Source organism: Zea mays, chromosome 9 (genome assembly GCF_902167145.1).
Source record: "Zea mays cultivar B73 chromosome 9, Zm-B73-REFERENCE-NAM-5.0, whole genome shotgun sequence".
In the NCBI taxonomy this organism is placed as follows: domain Eukaryota; kingdom Viridiplantae; phylum Streptophyta; class Magnoliopsida; order Poales; family Poaceae; genus Zea; species Zea mays.
In genome coordinates this window covers 81,477,568-81,492,958 of record NC_050104.1, presented here as the reverse complement: position 1 = coordinate 81,492,958, position 15,391 = coordinate 81,477,568, and the positions used below count along the sequence as shown (strand labels likewise).

Sequence of the window (15,391 nt, the reverse complement as noted above, 5' to 3'; positions counted from 1 at the left end):
TTAGTATATTTTTCTTCCTCAGATGCCATCAAGAACTCGTACTCATGACGGGGCGGGAACTTCCCGCTGCAGGGACGAAACTCCAAACCCGCCACCTGTACCTTCTATATTGGCTGAGGCTATCGCTGCCTTAGTTAATGCTACCGCTGACAACACACGTTTCCTGCGTGAATTGGCGGGGAATCAGTTTCAGCAACATGGAGGCAGAGGTCAACCTTAGGGGCCCCGAGACACCACATACTTGGAGTTTTCTGAAACCCGTCTACCGCTTTTTACATGTCAATGAGTTGAACATCATTGATATTTAATACTCTTATGTTTTTAGATTCATGCATTGTTATGCTAAAGAAGTGTTTGGGCATAGTAGACGGGTAGGCCTACTAGCAAACCCGACCATGCCTAGTACCACCATGGCAAAGGTGGCCAAGTCGGTCACCAAACCTGGACAGGCTAGGTTTCTAAGTTGGCTAAGCCACCACGAGAGACCAGCTAGGGAGACTTTTTCTACCAGGCTGGCTACAATCGTTGGCTTTCTCATGAAACCTGATCTAGCCGATTTTAATTAGTGGTTGGCTAAGCCCACTTTTTGGTTTTCTGAATCCATTCTTCTTCAAGTCGATTTTTAAACTAAAAACTTTTTAACATGTTTTAGAGTTGTTTTGTACTGAGATAACACGTGTGTGTTATCTATATATTGTTGGATCTTTTATGGGCTTGACCCATTTATTGAATAAACTCTAAGGTGTGTAATGGTGGAGAATACCAATAGTACCACATTGGAAGTCCAAGGGTATTTTGCCTTGACTTATATGGTGGGATTTATTCCACTTAACTTGAGAAGTCAAGAAATGGACAAGGGCGTGCCACGCGCGCGCGCGCCGCCGCCGGCCGGGCCTGGCGTGGCCTGGCGTGGCAGGCAGGCGGGCGGGCGTGGTTGTGTTAATTTTTTGCACTCACTAACTGCGTACGTCAGCCGAGTGACCCTGTCTCTTCGTCTGCCGAGCGACTCGTCAGCCAGCCGAGTGACCCTTCTCCTTCAGCTGCCGACTCATGGCATAACTCGGCTAGAGCTGGCCGGTACACGCGAGAAAACACTTTCAGAATCACAGTTCAGCTGCCGAGTGAGGGTATTTCCATCTCGTGGCTCTGCGCGCACAGAGAGGCGAGAGGGCAGGTGCCTCCGAAGCCCTTGCCGTTCGAGACCCTGCTCGGGGGATCGGCAATTAGGTTTTTGGGAAGCGTCTACGCGACTGCCCAAACACGTCTGTCGTTGTCTTCACCGCTGGTTCCTGGCGTCTTCATCTCGATCAGATGACAGGAGAAACTGGACAAGGATCAGGATCCTCGGAGCGCATGGGAGGGTATGATCAATTCAGTTCGTTACTGTTTTATATTCTGCATATTATATATGTCGTATGTACCTCTGTTCTATCGTATTATAATATGTCATATATGTCTGTCTTAATTTTACAGTCATCCTGTTTATATTGTTATCTGTTTATTTCCAGTTGTTCCGCAATAATCCTTGAACCATGTTTATATACTTATTTTATTTATATGATTTACATGCTTCATATGCTTTGTGTTCTCATGATCCATATTGTTATGGATATTTTTGAGATCACGTTTTCTACGTTTGATTATCTATTATATGTCATCATCATAATGTTAATTTATGGAATTAAAATGGTACAGAAAATGCCTATATTTCTAACAATCCAAAAACCTAGTGTTAGGCATTTTTCTGTAAGAGGTTTTGCTGCTGTGCTAAAGCCTGATCCTTTTGATGGTAAAAACTTCTTGATATGGAAAGCTAAGATGGAATTGTGGCTAACTGCAATGTCTTGTTTTCATGCCGCTGAGGGCAAGCCTGCCAACTTACCTCCTGAGGATGAGGCTAAGTTTAAGGCTGAAGACAACCTCTTTCGAGGAGCAGTAATTAGCGCACTGGATACAAAATTCCAGAAAAGCTATATCATCCTTCCCACAGGGAAAGAGCTGTGGGATGCTCTTGTTGGAAAGTTTGGAGTTACTGACGCTGGTAGCGAGCTGTATCTCATGGAGCAGCTGTATGACTACAAGATGGTTGAGAACCGATCTGTAGTGGAACAGGCTCATGAGTTTCAGGCACTAGCTAAGGAACTCGAACTTTTTTCCTTGTCCTTTGCCTGATAAGTTTGTGGCTGGCGGTATAATCGCCAAGTTACCACCTTCTTGGAAGGACTTTGCTACCTCTCTCAAACATAAGAGACAAGAGTTCAATGTGGAAGAGCTCATTGGTACTCTTGATGTTGAGGAAAGGGCTAGAACAAAGGACAGTGGAAAAGGTGTTGAGACCTCTACTGCTAATGTGGTGCAGAAGAGAAACTTCCGCAAGTTTAACAAGAAGAAAAACCAGAACAAACCAGAGAACGCAAATAAACCTGTTCAAACAGCATAGTTTAAAAAGAAGAACAACAATAACAAGGGAAAGGGAGGATGCTTTGTCTGTGGCAGTGATCAACATTGGGCAAGAGAGTGCCCTGATCGCAAGTTCACTCAAGACAAGAAATCAGCTAATGTTGTAACCACTGAAACTGAAGGAGGAACATCTGGGTATGGTAATTCTTTACCATTTGTTCTTTCAGTCTGTAATTCACCTGAGTGGTGGATGGACAGTGGTGCAAACATTCATGTGTGTGCTGATGCCTCTATGTTCACTTCCTATCAGGTCGGGAGGTCTGGCGCCTTGTTGATGGGAAATGGGTCGCGTGCTCATGTTCTTGGTGTTGGTACGGTCATTCTGAAGTTTACTTCGGGAAAGACGGTGCCATTGAAGAGCGTGCAGCATGTGCCCTCTATCAAGAAGAATCTCGTTAGCGCTTCTATGCTATGTCGAGATGGATACAAAGTTGTTCTTGAGTCTAATAAATGTGTTGTGTCGAAACATGGTACTTTTGTTGGTAAAGGATATGACTGCGGAGGCTTGTTCCGCTTATCACTGCATGATGTGTGTAATAAACTGGTGAATTTTGTTCATTTTTCTGATGAGTCAGATTTATGGCATTCACATTTTTGTCATGCAAGCTTTGGCTGTCTTATGCGGTTAGCAAATATAAATTTAATTCCTAAATTTAACTTGGTCAAAAAGTCTAAGTGTCATGTGTGTGTTGAATCAAAACAACCCCGCAAGCCTCACAAAGGCTGCTGAGGCGAGGAGTTTGGCACCTCTAGAACTTGTTCATTCTGATCTGTGCGAGATGAATGGAATTTTGACCAAAGGTGGTAAAAGATACTTTCTCACTTTTATAGATGACTCCACTAGATTTTGTTATGTGTATCTCTTAAAAACAAAAGATGAAGCGTTCAATTATTTTAAGGCCTATAAGGCTGAAGTTGAGAACCAACTTGAGAGGAAAATAAAACGGTTAAGGTCTGATCGAGGTGGAGAATATTTCTCTAATGTGTTCGATGAGTTCTGCGTGGAACATGGTATTATTCATGAGAGGACACCGCCGTTCTCACCACAATCCAATGGGATTGCTGAAAGGAAAAACCGCACTCTAACAGATTTGGTGAATGCCATGTTGAGTACAGCGGGATTATCCAAGGCATGGTGGGGTGAGGCGATTTTGACAGCATGTCATGTCTTGAATAGAGTTCCAACAAAGAACAAAGAGATCACACCATTCGAGGAATGGGAAAAGAGAAGATTAAATCTCTCATATTTGCGCACTTGGGGTTGCTTGGCTAAAGTGAATGTGCCAATCAACAAAAAGCGTAAACTTGGGCCTAAAACTGTTGATTGTGTATTCCTTGGGTACTCTTTTCACAGCATTGGGTATAGGTTCTTAATTATAAAATCTGATGTGCCTGATATGTATGTTGATACTATCATGGAATCAAGAGACGCAACATTTTTTGAGAATGAGTTTCCCATGAAGAATACACCTAGTGATATAAGTCATGAGACTATAATTCCCCATGAGCACGAACTGTCGATTCCTTTAGATCATGCTGAGGATTCTCACGTACACATCCCTGAGGAGGATGACACTATAGTCACTCGAAAGAGCAAGAGACAGAGGGTTGCAAAAATCCTTTGGTAATGACTTTATAGTGTACCTTGTGGAAGACACACCAACTACCATTAGTGAGGCATATTCCTCTCCTGATGCTGACTTATGGAAGGAAGCAGTAAGGAGTGAGATGGAATCTATTATGTCTAATGGAACTTGGGAGGTCGTTGACCGTCCTTATTGTTGTCAACCTATAGGTTGCAAATGGATCTTCAAGAAAAAGCTTAGGCCTAATGGTACAATTGAGAGGTACAAGGCAAGGCTTGTGGCCAAAGGATATACCCAAAAGGAGGGTGAAGATTTCTTTGATACCTACTCACCAGTGGCTCGATTGACTACAATTCGCACATTAATAGCTGTGGCAGCCTCTTATGGTCTTATCATTCATCAGATGGATGTTAAGACAGCTTTCCTAAATGGAGAGTTGGATGAGGAGATCTATATGGATCAGCCAGAAGGGTTTATTGCGGATGGTCAAGAGAACAGGGTGTGCAGGTTGATAAAATCATTGTATGGCCTAAAACAAGCACCTAAGCAATGGCATGAAAAGTTTGATAATACTCTTACAGCAGCTGGCTTTGTTGTAAATGAATCTGACACGTGTGTATACTATCGGTATGGTGGGGGTGAGTCTGTTATGCTGTGCCTTTATGTTGATGACATTTTGATCTTTGGATCAAATCTCAATGTGATTGAGGAAGTTAAAAATCTTCTATCGAGCAATTTCGAGATGAAAGATTTGGGAGAGGCTGATGTCATTCTAAACATCAAGCTTGTTAGAGAAGCTGATGGTGGGGTAACTTTGTTACAATCCCATTATGTGGAAAAGGTATTGAGTCGCTTTGGTTTTAGTGACTGTGATCCTGCTCCAACACCTTATGACCCCAGTGTGCTATTAAGAAAGAATCGGAGAATAGCAAGGGTTCAATTGACATACTCCCAGATCATTGGCTCGCTCATGTACCTTGCAAGTGCAACAAGGCCAGACATCTCTTATGCTGTGAGTAAGCTAAGTCGGTTTGTGTCGAAACCAGGAGATGATCACTGGCGTGCTCTTGAGAGAGTGTTGCGGTATTTGAAAGGTACTATGACGTACAGTATTCATTATACCGGAAACCCAAAAGTGCTGGAAGGCTATTGTGATGCCAACTGGATTTCTGATGCTGATGAGCTTTATGCCACAAGCGGATATGTGTTTCTGTTTGGAGGTGGCGCTGTTTCCTGGAAGTCTTGCAAGCAGACTATCTTAACGAAGTCTACAATGGAAGCAGAACTCGCAGCATTAGACACTGCTGGGGCTGAGGCCGAGTGGCTTCGTGATTTCCTATTGGACTTACCGGTAGTTGAAAAACCGATACCGGCTATTTCCATGAACTGTGACAACCAAACGGTGATTACAAAGGTTAACAGTTCTAGGAATAACATGAAGTCTACAAGGCATGTTAAGAGGAGATTGAAATCTGTCAGAAAGTTGAAAAACTCCGGAGTTATAACTGTGGATTATGTCCACACATCAAATAATCTGGCAGATCAATTCACTAAGGGTCTATCACGCAATGTGATAGAAAGTGCATCGAGGGAAATGGGTATGAGACCCATGTGAGATCTACTCTAGTGGTAACCTGCTCTATGTGATCGGAGATCCCGTGAAGTAGAGTGGAGAAACAAGCTAGGAGTAGATTGTGAGGAAAGATCCCTTCTTTAACTCATTTCTGATGCACATCTTTCCTATCTGTAAGGCAGGATGGTTTTTACCTTAATGTATTCCAAGAGTCTTATAAAGGTGAGATATTGTCCTACAGAACATCTTCTGAGGAATACACCTATATGAGTCAGACTGCTAGTCACAGTCTATGGGACTTGGGTAATCCCTAAATACTCATGAAAGGCACTGAAGTGTGACTTATATGCTTCTAAACAGCGGGAATACCCTTCTGCAGCCTAGTATCAGCAAAGGATTTGAGTGAATCTTATTTCGCACAAAACTGTCAATTCAAGGCATAGTCCATTGTTCAGTTGTGAATGAGTGAAACTCTTATTCTAGATGGATGTTCAACTTAACAGTCTCCATCGAAAAACTGGTATATCAAAGGATTGTGATTCTGATACTTCATCATTACAAACCCTAGAGTTTGGTGGGGATTGTTGGATCTTTTATGGGCTTGGCCCATTTATTGAATAAACTCTAAGGTGTGTAATGGTGGAGAATACCAATAGTACCACATTGGAAGTCCAAGGGTCTTTTGCCTTGACTTATATGGTGGGATTTATTCCACTTAACTTGAGAAGTCAAGAAATGGACAAGGGCGTGCCACACGCGCGCGCGCGCCGCCGCCGCCGCTGGCCGGGCCGGGCCTGGCGTGGCGAGGCAGGCAGGCAGGCGAGCGGGCGTGGTGTGGTGTGGTTGTGTTAATTTTTAGCACTCACTAACCGCGTACGTCAGCCGAGTGACCCTGTTTCTTCGTCTGCCGAGTGACTCGTCAGCCAGCCGAGTGACCCTTCTCCTTCAGCTGCCGACTCATGGCATAACTCGGCTAGAGCTGGCCGACTCTTGGCGTGACTCGGCGACCTTTCTCCTTCAGCTTCCCTCTGCGAGAGGTTAAATAGAGGAGCACCCCTGTCACTCGGTACACGCGAGAAAACACTTTCAGAATCACAGTTCAGCCGCCGAGAGAGGGTATTTCCATCTCGTGGCTCTGCGCGCACAGAGAGGCGAGAGGGCAGGTGCCTCCGAAGCCCTTGCCGTTCGAGACCCTGCTCGGGGGATCGGCAATTAGGTTTTTGGGGAGCGTCTACGCGACTGCCCAAACACGTCTGTCGTTGTCTTCACCGCTGGTTCCTGGCGTCTTCATCTCGATCGGATGACAAGAGAAACTGGACAAGGATCAGGATCCTCGGAGCGCATGGGAGGGTATGATCAATTCAGTTCGTTACTGTTTTATATTCTGCATATTATATATGTCGTATGTACCTCTGTTCTATCGTATTATAATATGTCATATCTGTCTGTCTTAATTTTACAGTCATCCTGTTTATATTGTTATCTGTTTATTTCCAGTTGTTCCGCAATAATCCTTGAACCATGTTTATATACTTATTTTATTTATATGATTTACATGCTTCATATGCTTTGTGTTCTCATGATCCATATTGTTATGGATATTTTTGAGATCACGTTTTCTACGTTTGATTATCTATTATATGTCATCATCATAATGTTAATTTATGGAATTAAAATGGTACAGAAAATACCTATATTTCTAACATATATGAGGATCACAATATCGTGGTATCCAACATGCAATCGCCAAAAAAATCAATCTACTACCTATTTTTAACCTCAGAATATTGTTCATCACTTGATCCAATGATCAAGGGCAATGCTTTAGGCCTTGCCGGCCGATCTAGACCAACCATGTGACGTAGTTGTCCCAAACGATAGCTTTTGGACAAGAGCTTCGATAATTACTTTGCTAGTTTCTTCAGAAAAGCCTGTTTGTTCTTTGTCATTTAAGTGTGTTTGGTTATTCTTTGATGGTTTGCTGGTAAATCTCTCCGTTCTTCTTCACATATATGTGTTATACGCCGTGTTCTTAGATCTTACGTTCGATACGGGCAAAATCTAGCCTTACTGGTCTGTGATGCAATTTAAGGTCAACGGTACTGATATCTATCATGAATAGAGTCTGATTAACGCCCATAATATGCTTTGCCCGACAGATGCCAGATACATGAATCGACCGGGAATAGAACAGTCCCCCCATAACACTAGCTTTCTCGCAGCACATTATTATTCTCCGGTCTCTGCTCCATGGCGAGCCCCATGTCCGAAAGAGTAGTTCTCAGCTTCAACAGAGCTGCCACTACTACTGACAGGCAGCCATCATATCGCATAGCATCGTATATATGTATGTTGTAAACAACGAACCAGGACCACATCACTTCTTGTTCAATGGCATCATTGTCCATCATCCAAGTCCTGTATGAGCATTTTTTTTCTCTCTCTCTCTCTCTGAACTGGCAACATGGGAATTGAAAAAAATGCTGGCATCTAACTAACAATTTGTCAGATCATTCTCTACCATGTGCCAGGATGCTTGCCAACCAATGATGTGAGGATTCCCATGTAGCCCAGGAGGAGAAATCCGAATGGAAACTCTGTTTTCCAGTTCTATGTTTCGATGGAGAAATATGCTTTACTCGCAGTTTTTTTTTTCTTCCTGTCAACACAGTCAAAGATTCAGATAATGAAGGCCGCCGTACGGAAAAGGTATCGCACATAGGAGTGATCGACGTCGACCATAGTCCATAGGTGAGTGATGCCTTCAGTTGGGTCACGACATACCGAACAATTCTATTTCGGTCACGCATCACTATATATGTGGAGCAGAATATGGAACACACCCTTGCCATTTGTCAACTTCCCCAACGCGATTGCGATGGTGAAAGCGTAGGGATGGAAGGTGTTCCTATTACACCATATAGGCTAGGAACATATCCGGTGTATATGAACCTTTGATGCTTATATGATATACATAAACTAAGAAAGTGCACATGAACTAACAAATTTAAAAAAAAATATTTTAGCCGATTTTCTAATTTAAACTAAAGTATAATGAATTTAAATTTGAAATTTTGTATATACCAGGAGTAAGATGGAAAGAATATATATGAATTTTTCAGAACTTTTTGTGAATTTTGTTAGATCATATGCACAATATATACACCAAAGGCTCATATATACCGGATATGTTCTCTATAGGCTATACAGTAATTTACCTAGCTAATTCTCTCACAAAATGTACTAAAAGTAGTTTTGGATAAACTTCTCTATGAACTCATTCCATTGTTTTACTAATAATTTTTTGAACTAAAATTTGTCAACTCACCTGTGTGCGCTGAAATTATGCATAAGATAAATGGCCAAATTCCGTTATTTGTTTCTCAAACTCTTTGCCTTTATATATTTGTTGAATTGCTTCCGTAAATGAAAACTCCGAATCAAGACATGAACGTAGCAATATACTAGTAGATTGTGCGTGTGTTACCATAGTTCTTATATTCAAAATATTTACAATATCTATTATTTATTGAATATTGTGGTTTAACTTTGCCGAAGGTCACGAACACATGAAAACTATAAATTGGCACTTTTGCTTAAGAATTGTAAAAGATCTCATTTTTTCACTTTTAGATGAGATGTGTCCAACGTAAAAAACTTGTAGTTTTTTTTTTCAAAAAAAACATGTTCTATTAAAAGTTTAAATAAAACCCTGGCAAAAACATGACATTATGTTCTTGTGTTCAACAGAAAGTAAAGGAAGTGATTTTTGACGATTGGCATCGAAAACTGACATTCATTATTTAGGGGGTGTCTGAGAGAACTTTGCTTTAAAAACTTCAACTTTGGTTTTCCAGTTTCATTATAAAACAGCTCCAGCAAATTGTTAAGGTGAGTTCCAGGAGCGTTTGGTTTGTATATGGACTCCAACTTCTATAGTACAATTGATTTGTGTGGGTTTCCTTGATTATCTTTGATGATTAGTGGGTTGTTGTCAGAGAGAACGAAAGTTGTATGTTGCGTAACCAGTGGCATGGTGGGTAATTTTCGTACAGCTTCATGAGGAGATATAAAAACAGTGTTTTTGAAGCACCTCCTAAGGAGCTTCATGAATTTCATGAAACGGGCCTCTAGTTTCGATTTTTTTTAAAAAACTAAAGCTCGTGGAGCTGGACCTGTTTGGGTTGAAGAAGTTCGAACAAAATTGAAATTCTTGAAGTGAAGCTCTCCCAAACAGGGCCTTAAAAAATACTTATTTTGTTAAGTTTAAGAATCAAATAACAGAGATCCATATATATATATATATATATATATATATATATCAATTATTGCCAAGGTGTGACAGAAATATCACAGCAGTACAAACTCGGTATACTAACCACCCTTATCACGCGATTATTAATTAAAAGCCGGACATAATACCCTTGGAGGTACGCCTTTATAAAAGCCTAGCTACATGTGCGAAAGAAATACATCTTTATTTATTTCTAGCTAGCTTTCATGCTACGTAGTGTACGCCGATACGGCCATATAAGCACACGCGAACGTTACTAGTAGTAGTAGGTTCAAGCTTGCCGGCCTTCACCTTGAACGACATGATCAAAAACACAAGTGAACCTTCTCCCACCTGTGCCTGTTTGCCGCTGACAGTTGAAGTACGTCGCGGCCACAGGCTTGCCGAGGTTGAAACGGCGTGCGAAATTACGCAAGTTGAAGTTCTGACGAACTTGCGGCGCAAACACCGTGCCCCGCCCCAATTGCTGGTAGAGCACCAACACAAGACGGTGGATGCCCATGGTGGGGCTTGGGCTCTCATATGGTATGAGCTCTCGGCCTGCCATTTAGATCAAAAGGAATGGTGAGAAACAACATAATCTGTGGTGATTTTCGTTCTAATATAATAAACTTTACTTTGTTTCTGTTTTTTTAGCTAACATCAGTGGATTAAAAGCAATTATAAATCTCTAATATGCATTCCCTTTTTTTGGATTTGGTTGGGCAAACTAATAACCGCACATGTTACACATTCCAGTATAGTTTTAAATACTGTTATCAGGGAAATTAAAATATGCCTTCTCTGTAAATGCTAGTTTTTTTTTCTTTTCTAAATGTAACATGGAATGCCTAAATCTATTTATTTTTAGTGGATTATTATATTAAATATGCATTTTCTTATTAACACAAAATTATCCATGGAAGAATTAAATGTCAAAGCTACACTTGCAATATCCTCAATATGCAAAATAAAAGGGTGAGAGAATAATCACACACCACTCTGAAATATTTGTTTACGTCCCCAACACCGTCTATACCATTTTTTATAAATACTAAGTTCGTACAATCTTCTATTTTAATGAAAAAATGAACAATTTATATATTGATAAGTTATATTCTTGCCAGGATCCACTTAATTAACTTAAGTAAAGGACATATGTGACAAAAGTACAGTACAAATTAAAGAAAATACGTGCTGTTCTTATGTTTTTTTCTTAAAAAGTGAAACTAACTATCGAAAACTAGAAGCTGGATCAAAAACAGCTCTACGCCTACTATGAGGCCCAATTTTTATAGACGATTTTAGTTATCAAACACCGGTGATACTTCTAGTTTTATTGGCGGTTCCTGTAGAAATCGATTTCTACATGCGGTTCCTTAAGAAATCCGTCTGTAGAATTCATGGATTTGTATTGGTGGTTTTCTTAATAAGGTACCGTCAGTAGAAATATAATTTCTACATGCAGATTTCTTAATAATTGAAACCGTCTGTAAAAATTAGATCTCATCGTAGACATAGCGGGTGTTTGAATGAACTAGAGCTAATAATTAGCGGCTACCATGGCTAATAGTTCAGCTATTAACTATTTTTTGGTAAATTAGTTAATAGTTGGATAGTTTTTTGTTAGCTAGATAATTTCACTAACAATTTTTAGCCAACTAACTATTAGTTCTATTGCATTTAAACACCCCATAGAGCTGTTTCTGCTAGTGACAATTACATAACATTCTAGAATACATGTATATGTCCCCAACGCCTTACTCTATGCACATATATAACAAACCACAGTGGCAGACCGCAATTGTCAATACCCCCTCATATGAATTTTGCAAGGGCAAACTTTTCAAAATTTGATCAATTTTAAAATTGGGGGTTCGACCCCTTATCCCTCCACCATGTATGCTGTTTTATGGCATATTAAAATATGGTGCGTCCACATACTTGCAAACGGCTGTACTAAAGTTACATATTGGACAAATGTGGCAAGAATGCAAAAAGGGTACCATGCAAATTTCAATATGAGTGTAAAACTTGGGTAAAAAAACTAGAGATAAATCTAAAATGCCAAAAATGAACAAAGTGTGATATAAGCTAATAACATATCAAACAGCAAATTCGTTTGAAATATTTCACTTAAAATACATGCAGCATGTACTATATGATTGAATTGCTGATAACAAAAATCTTACGTTGCATATGCTGAAGTTCTACACTAGCTTATAACTCACTTGCTTTAAAAATACCTTTTTCTATATCGATCAGGACATTGCAAACATATACTATATATGATTAAAGCCAATTCAATTAGTTGTGCTGACTAAATTCGAGCCGGAAGAAAACACAAGCGCTGCATTAGAATAAACTATTAAAAAAAGGAATACTTTTGTTTCGGTTTCAAGAGATAAGGATTACATATTTTGCAGAAGCATATAGAAATTGTGCACAACCTATATACAAAAATGAAGAAAATTCACAAAAAAATCTAATATTGAAGAAAGTTTGCATCAGCACGTTAGCATTAAAATTCTAAAAAAAATTCATAATTAATATACATGAGCCCTTGAGGAAAAGAGTAAGCATCCCTTTATTGGCCCATCTTCTTGGGGCTTAGGCACCAGTGAAGTGAAAAAATATAGTTTCCATGGCTTTGCTTCTTGTTGTTTTTGGAATTTTAATGTACAATGAAATTACATGCTTGGTGTCAGGTTGAACTTATTGGGAGAGCCCTCTAAAAGGGTCAAGATCGAGGTTACACTTCACAATGCAATAAAGTGCATGACTAAATTCTTGGGGGAGTTTATTAACTAGGATGTGAGATTGTTTCAAAAAGAAGGTTTCTTGTGATGTATATATAAATATAAAAAATGAAAGTTGTTGATGCTCACCGAAGCTATCATCTGTTGATGCTGGGATGTCAGTAACCATCCTGTCAAAAGATAAGGCAGTGTGATGATTAATTTATCTGAATTACTCTTCAGAACTGTACATATGTAGTCTGATCAAATAGTATGTGCAAGAACAATAACTCACCAATGCAAGTATTCCCGCAGGCTAGGGTTGCTGGGATTAGGCGCATCAGGATCCACCATAACCTAATATATTTACATTAACACAAACACATGGTCAACATGTTAGGGAATTAAAAGTAAACCTGAGCATTTTTTCGGGGCTGGGCTGATCAGAAATCCCTGCACTTTTTTTTTGGGGGGGGGGGGTGTTAGTGTCTCTCTCAGTGTATAATACTACTATATATTTATTAGCATGAGCCAATCTTTGTAGTCAACCGAGCTATGGGCACGATCGAGGAGACTGATTTAGCCGTCACACACAGTGAGCCAAAAGCCATGGATGTCACTTGGACATGAGAGTTTGGAGAGTAGTCGAGACATCTTGGCCATAGATATGGCCTACCGCGCGCCAAATGGACTCGATCTGCGGAGTACGTGATGGCTTACTAGGGTATAGGCCACTCGAAAATCATCACCTCCAATCTCAACTCTAGGTTTCACCGACACCGCCGACGCCCGAAACTCCATCCCATCAAACACTGGTCTGCCATCATACAGGACACTTAGAGACACTGAGCTAGTAAACGGGTCTAAGACATCCCCGATTATGTGGCCCCTCGTCAAGGAGTCATTAGCCATGCTAGCTGTACTAATCTTTGTGTGAGAGTATATGGTATATGGTAGTAGCTAGCACCTACGAAAGCTATCAGGCCATCAATATGGCTTGAGCAAATCACAAGGTCTTGGGCTATTTTATAGTGTCCTAGAAGATGCTCAGGAAACTGTGTGCATACATGTGATTCTCGTTTTCAACACAGTTTCGGCACATTTTTATCTGCTCACCTTTCAGAATGATATGCTCTTCTCTACTTGTTTGTGGGAATTTCAAACTTTGTTCGTTGGCTTCCATGGTTTTAAGCATCGCACACAGACGATGGTGGGAATCAACATATCAATTCCAGGCAATCATAATCGAACCTCTTATCATTCATCAAATTCCATGGGAGACGCATGTGTGTCTTTTCTAACATTGCATAGAATCTTCTAGTGTTTTGCATGTTAGGTCCTTTGTCTTCAAGAAGCTGAGGCATGTTAACGAGACATAACAAGCTGAGGCATAACGAGTCGAGCTGGCTCGATATCCACCCCTATGTGGGACCTACGATAAGTCTTCCCTGGAACTCTGCCAGCGTCTACCGCTAGGACCACGTCAACCCGACCCCGCCATGCACCCGCCGCCATTGACCTGGCCCTCACTCATATTCTCGGTTCCTGCTCGACACTAGGACGTGCATGAGCAGGTACCCAACCCCACACACCCGTTCCCTGGTCAAGCCACACATGGAGCACATGCAAATTGCTCGCCGGAGTACATATCGCCGTTGAAAGCACCCCCTTGCTGCCGATCATGCACTCCCGTCCGGCCGTCCCGGCAATCCTCCAGCCCCAATATGCACCAGTCGAGCTTCATGTTGGCTGACGTAACTCACATCGCCGATCTGTTGTCAGTTGTCACGGAGGCCATCGCCATGCACGCACCAGCAGCACAGTCCCTTTTTTAATCCCGATGTGTAATCCAACTCCAACTACCATCTGTACTAGTAAGCGCTCAACCAGCGCGACGCTGACAGCAGTCTTTTTGCATAAGAGACCCTTGAATTAGTTGAAATGAACCTGTAGTCCACCATAGTTAATTATAACCAGGGACTAAAATATACTTTTTAATCTCTAGATACTATAGATAATTAGAAATATATAGCTGGTAGGTTTATTTTTTAAAAAATTCATAACTAATTCATTTTTAATCTAAATAAAGTGGTTTTGGTCTCAAATAAATTCTAAAAATGCATGGAATAATTCTAGTCGACTATTTTGAGTCATGTTTTTATGAATTAGTGTATTGTTTCTTATTATGTGCCCATGTACGTGAGTAGATTCGAAGTGTTGCATATGTCTGAAGGGCCCCACGCTTTTGAGGAACTCCATGATTCTATACCGCTTTAATTACACGCTCATTACTGTTTTGGCTAAACTATTGCACCTAATGGGAATTTCCCTAGTAATTGTTTGCGATGTCCTAGTTTCAACTCCGAAATCTGGGAACATTTTTTGTAGACAAACTCTAGTGCACTACATATTTCAAAAGAAAAGTGTTTCCAGAAGTTTTATGAGAATTATTTATAAAAGGTGCTTTTATCAAACCATTATCACTCAATGTATGGGATAGGATTGGCCAAGTGCCTCACACTAAGGATTGGTTTGTCGAGAGACCACCTAGGACATCTAAACAACCACAAGGAATATATGGCTTTGGTCTTGACCAAGTAATTAGGTAAAACTACATGGACATTAGCTATGGCAGATGCGGATGGAGGAAGACACCCTGTGTTACACCCGGTTTTGGAAGGCAAACCGAATGCGAACCATGTACGTGCCAGGATCAGAAACTCGCGTACACAACGATTACATAATTGGACATCATCACACA

The 15,391-nt window shown here is 40.7% G+C and overlaps 1 protein-coding gene across 1 annotated transcript; it reads right to left on the bottom strand.

Annotated features, from left to right (window-relative positions):
- Window positions 1-10,119: 10,119 nt before the first annotated feature.
- Window positions 10,120-13,546, bottom strand: LOC100127539 (uncharacterized). The gene is made up of 4 exons (NM_001112794.1): window positions 13,351-13,546; window positions 12,926-12,987; window positions 12,781-12,821; window positions 10,120-10,453 (listed from the first exon to the last, which is right to left on the bottom strand). Exons 1-4 carry the CDS (start codon window positions 13,540-13,542, stop codon window positions 10,185-10,187), a joined length of 564 nt encoding a protein of 187 aa, NP_001106265.1. The 5' UTR covers window positions 13,543-13,546; the 3' UTR covers window positions 10,120-10,184.
- Window positions 13,547-15,391: the final 1,845 nt, after the last annotated feature.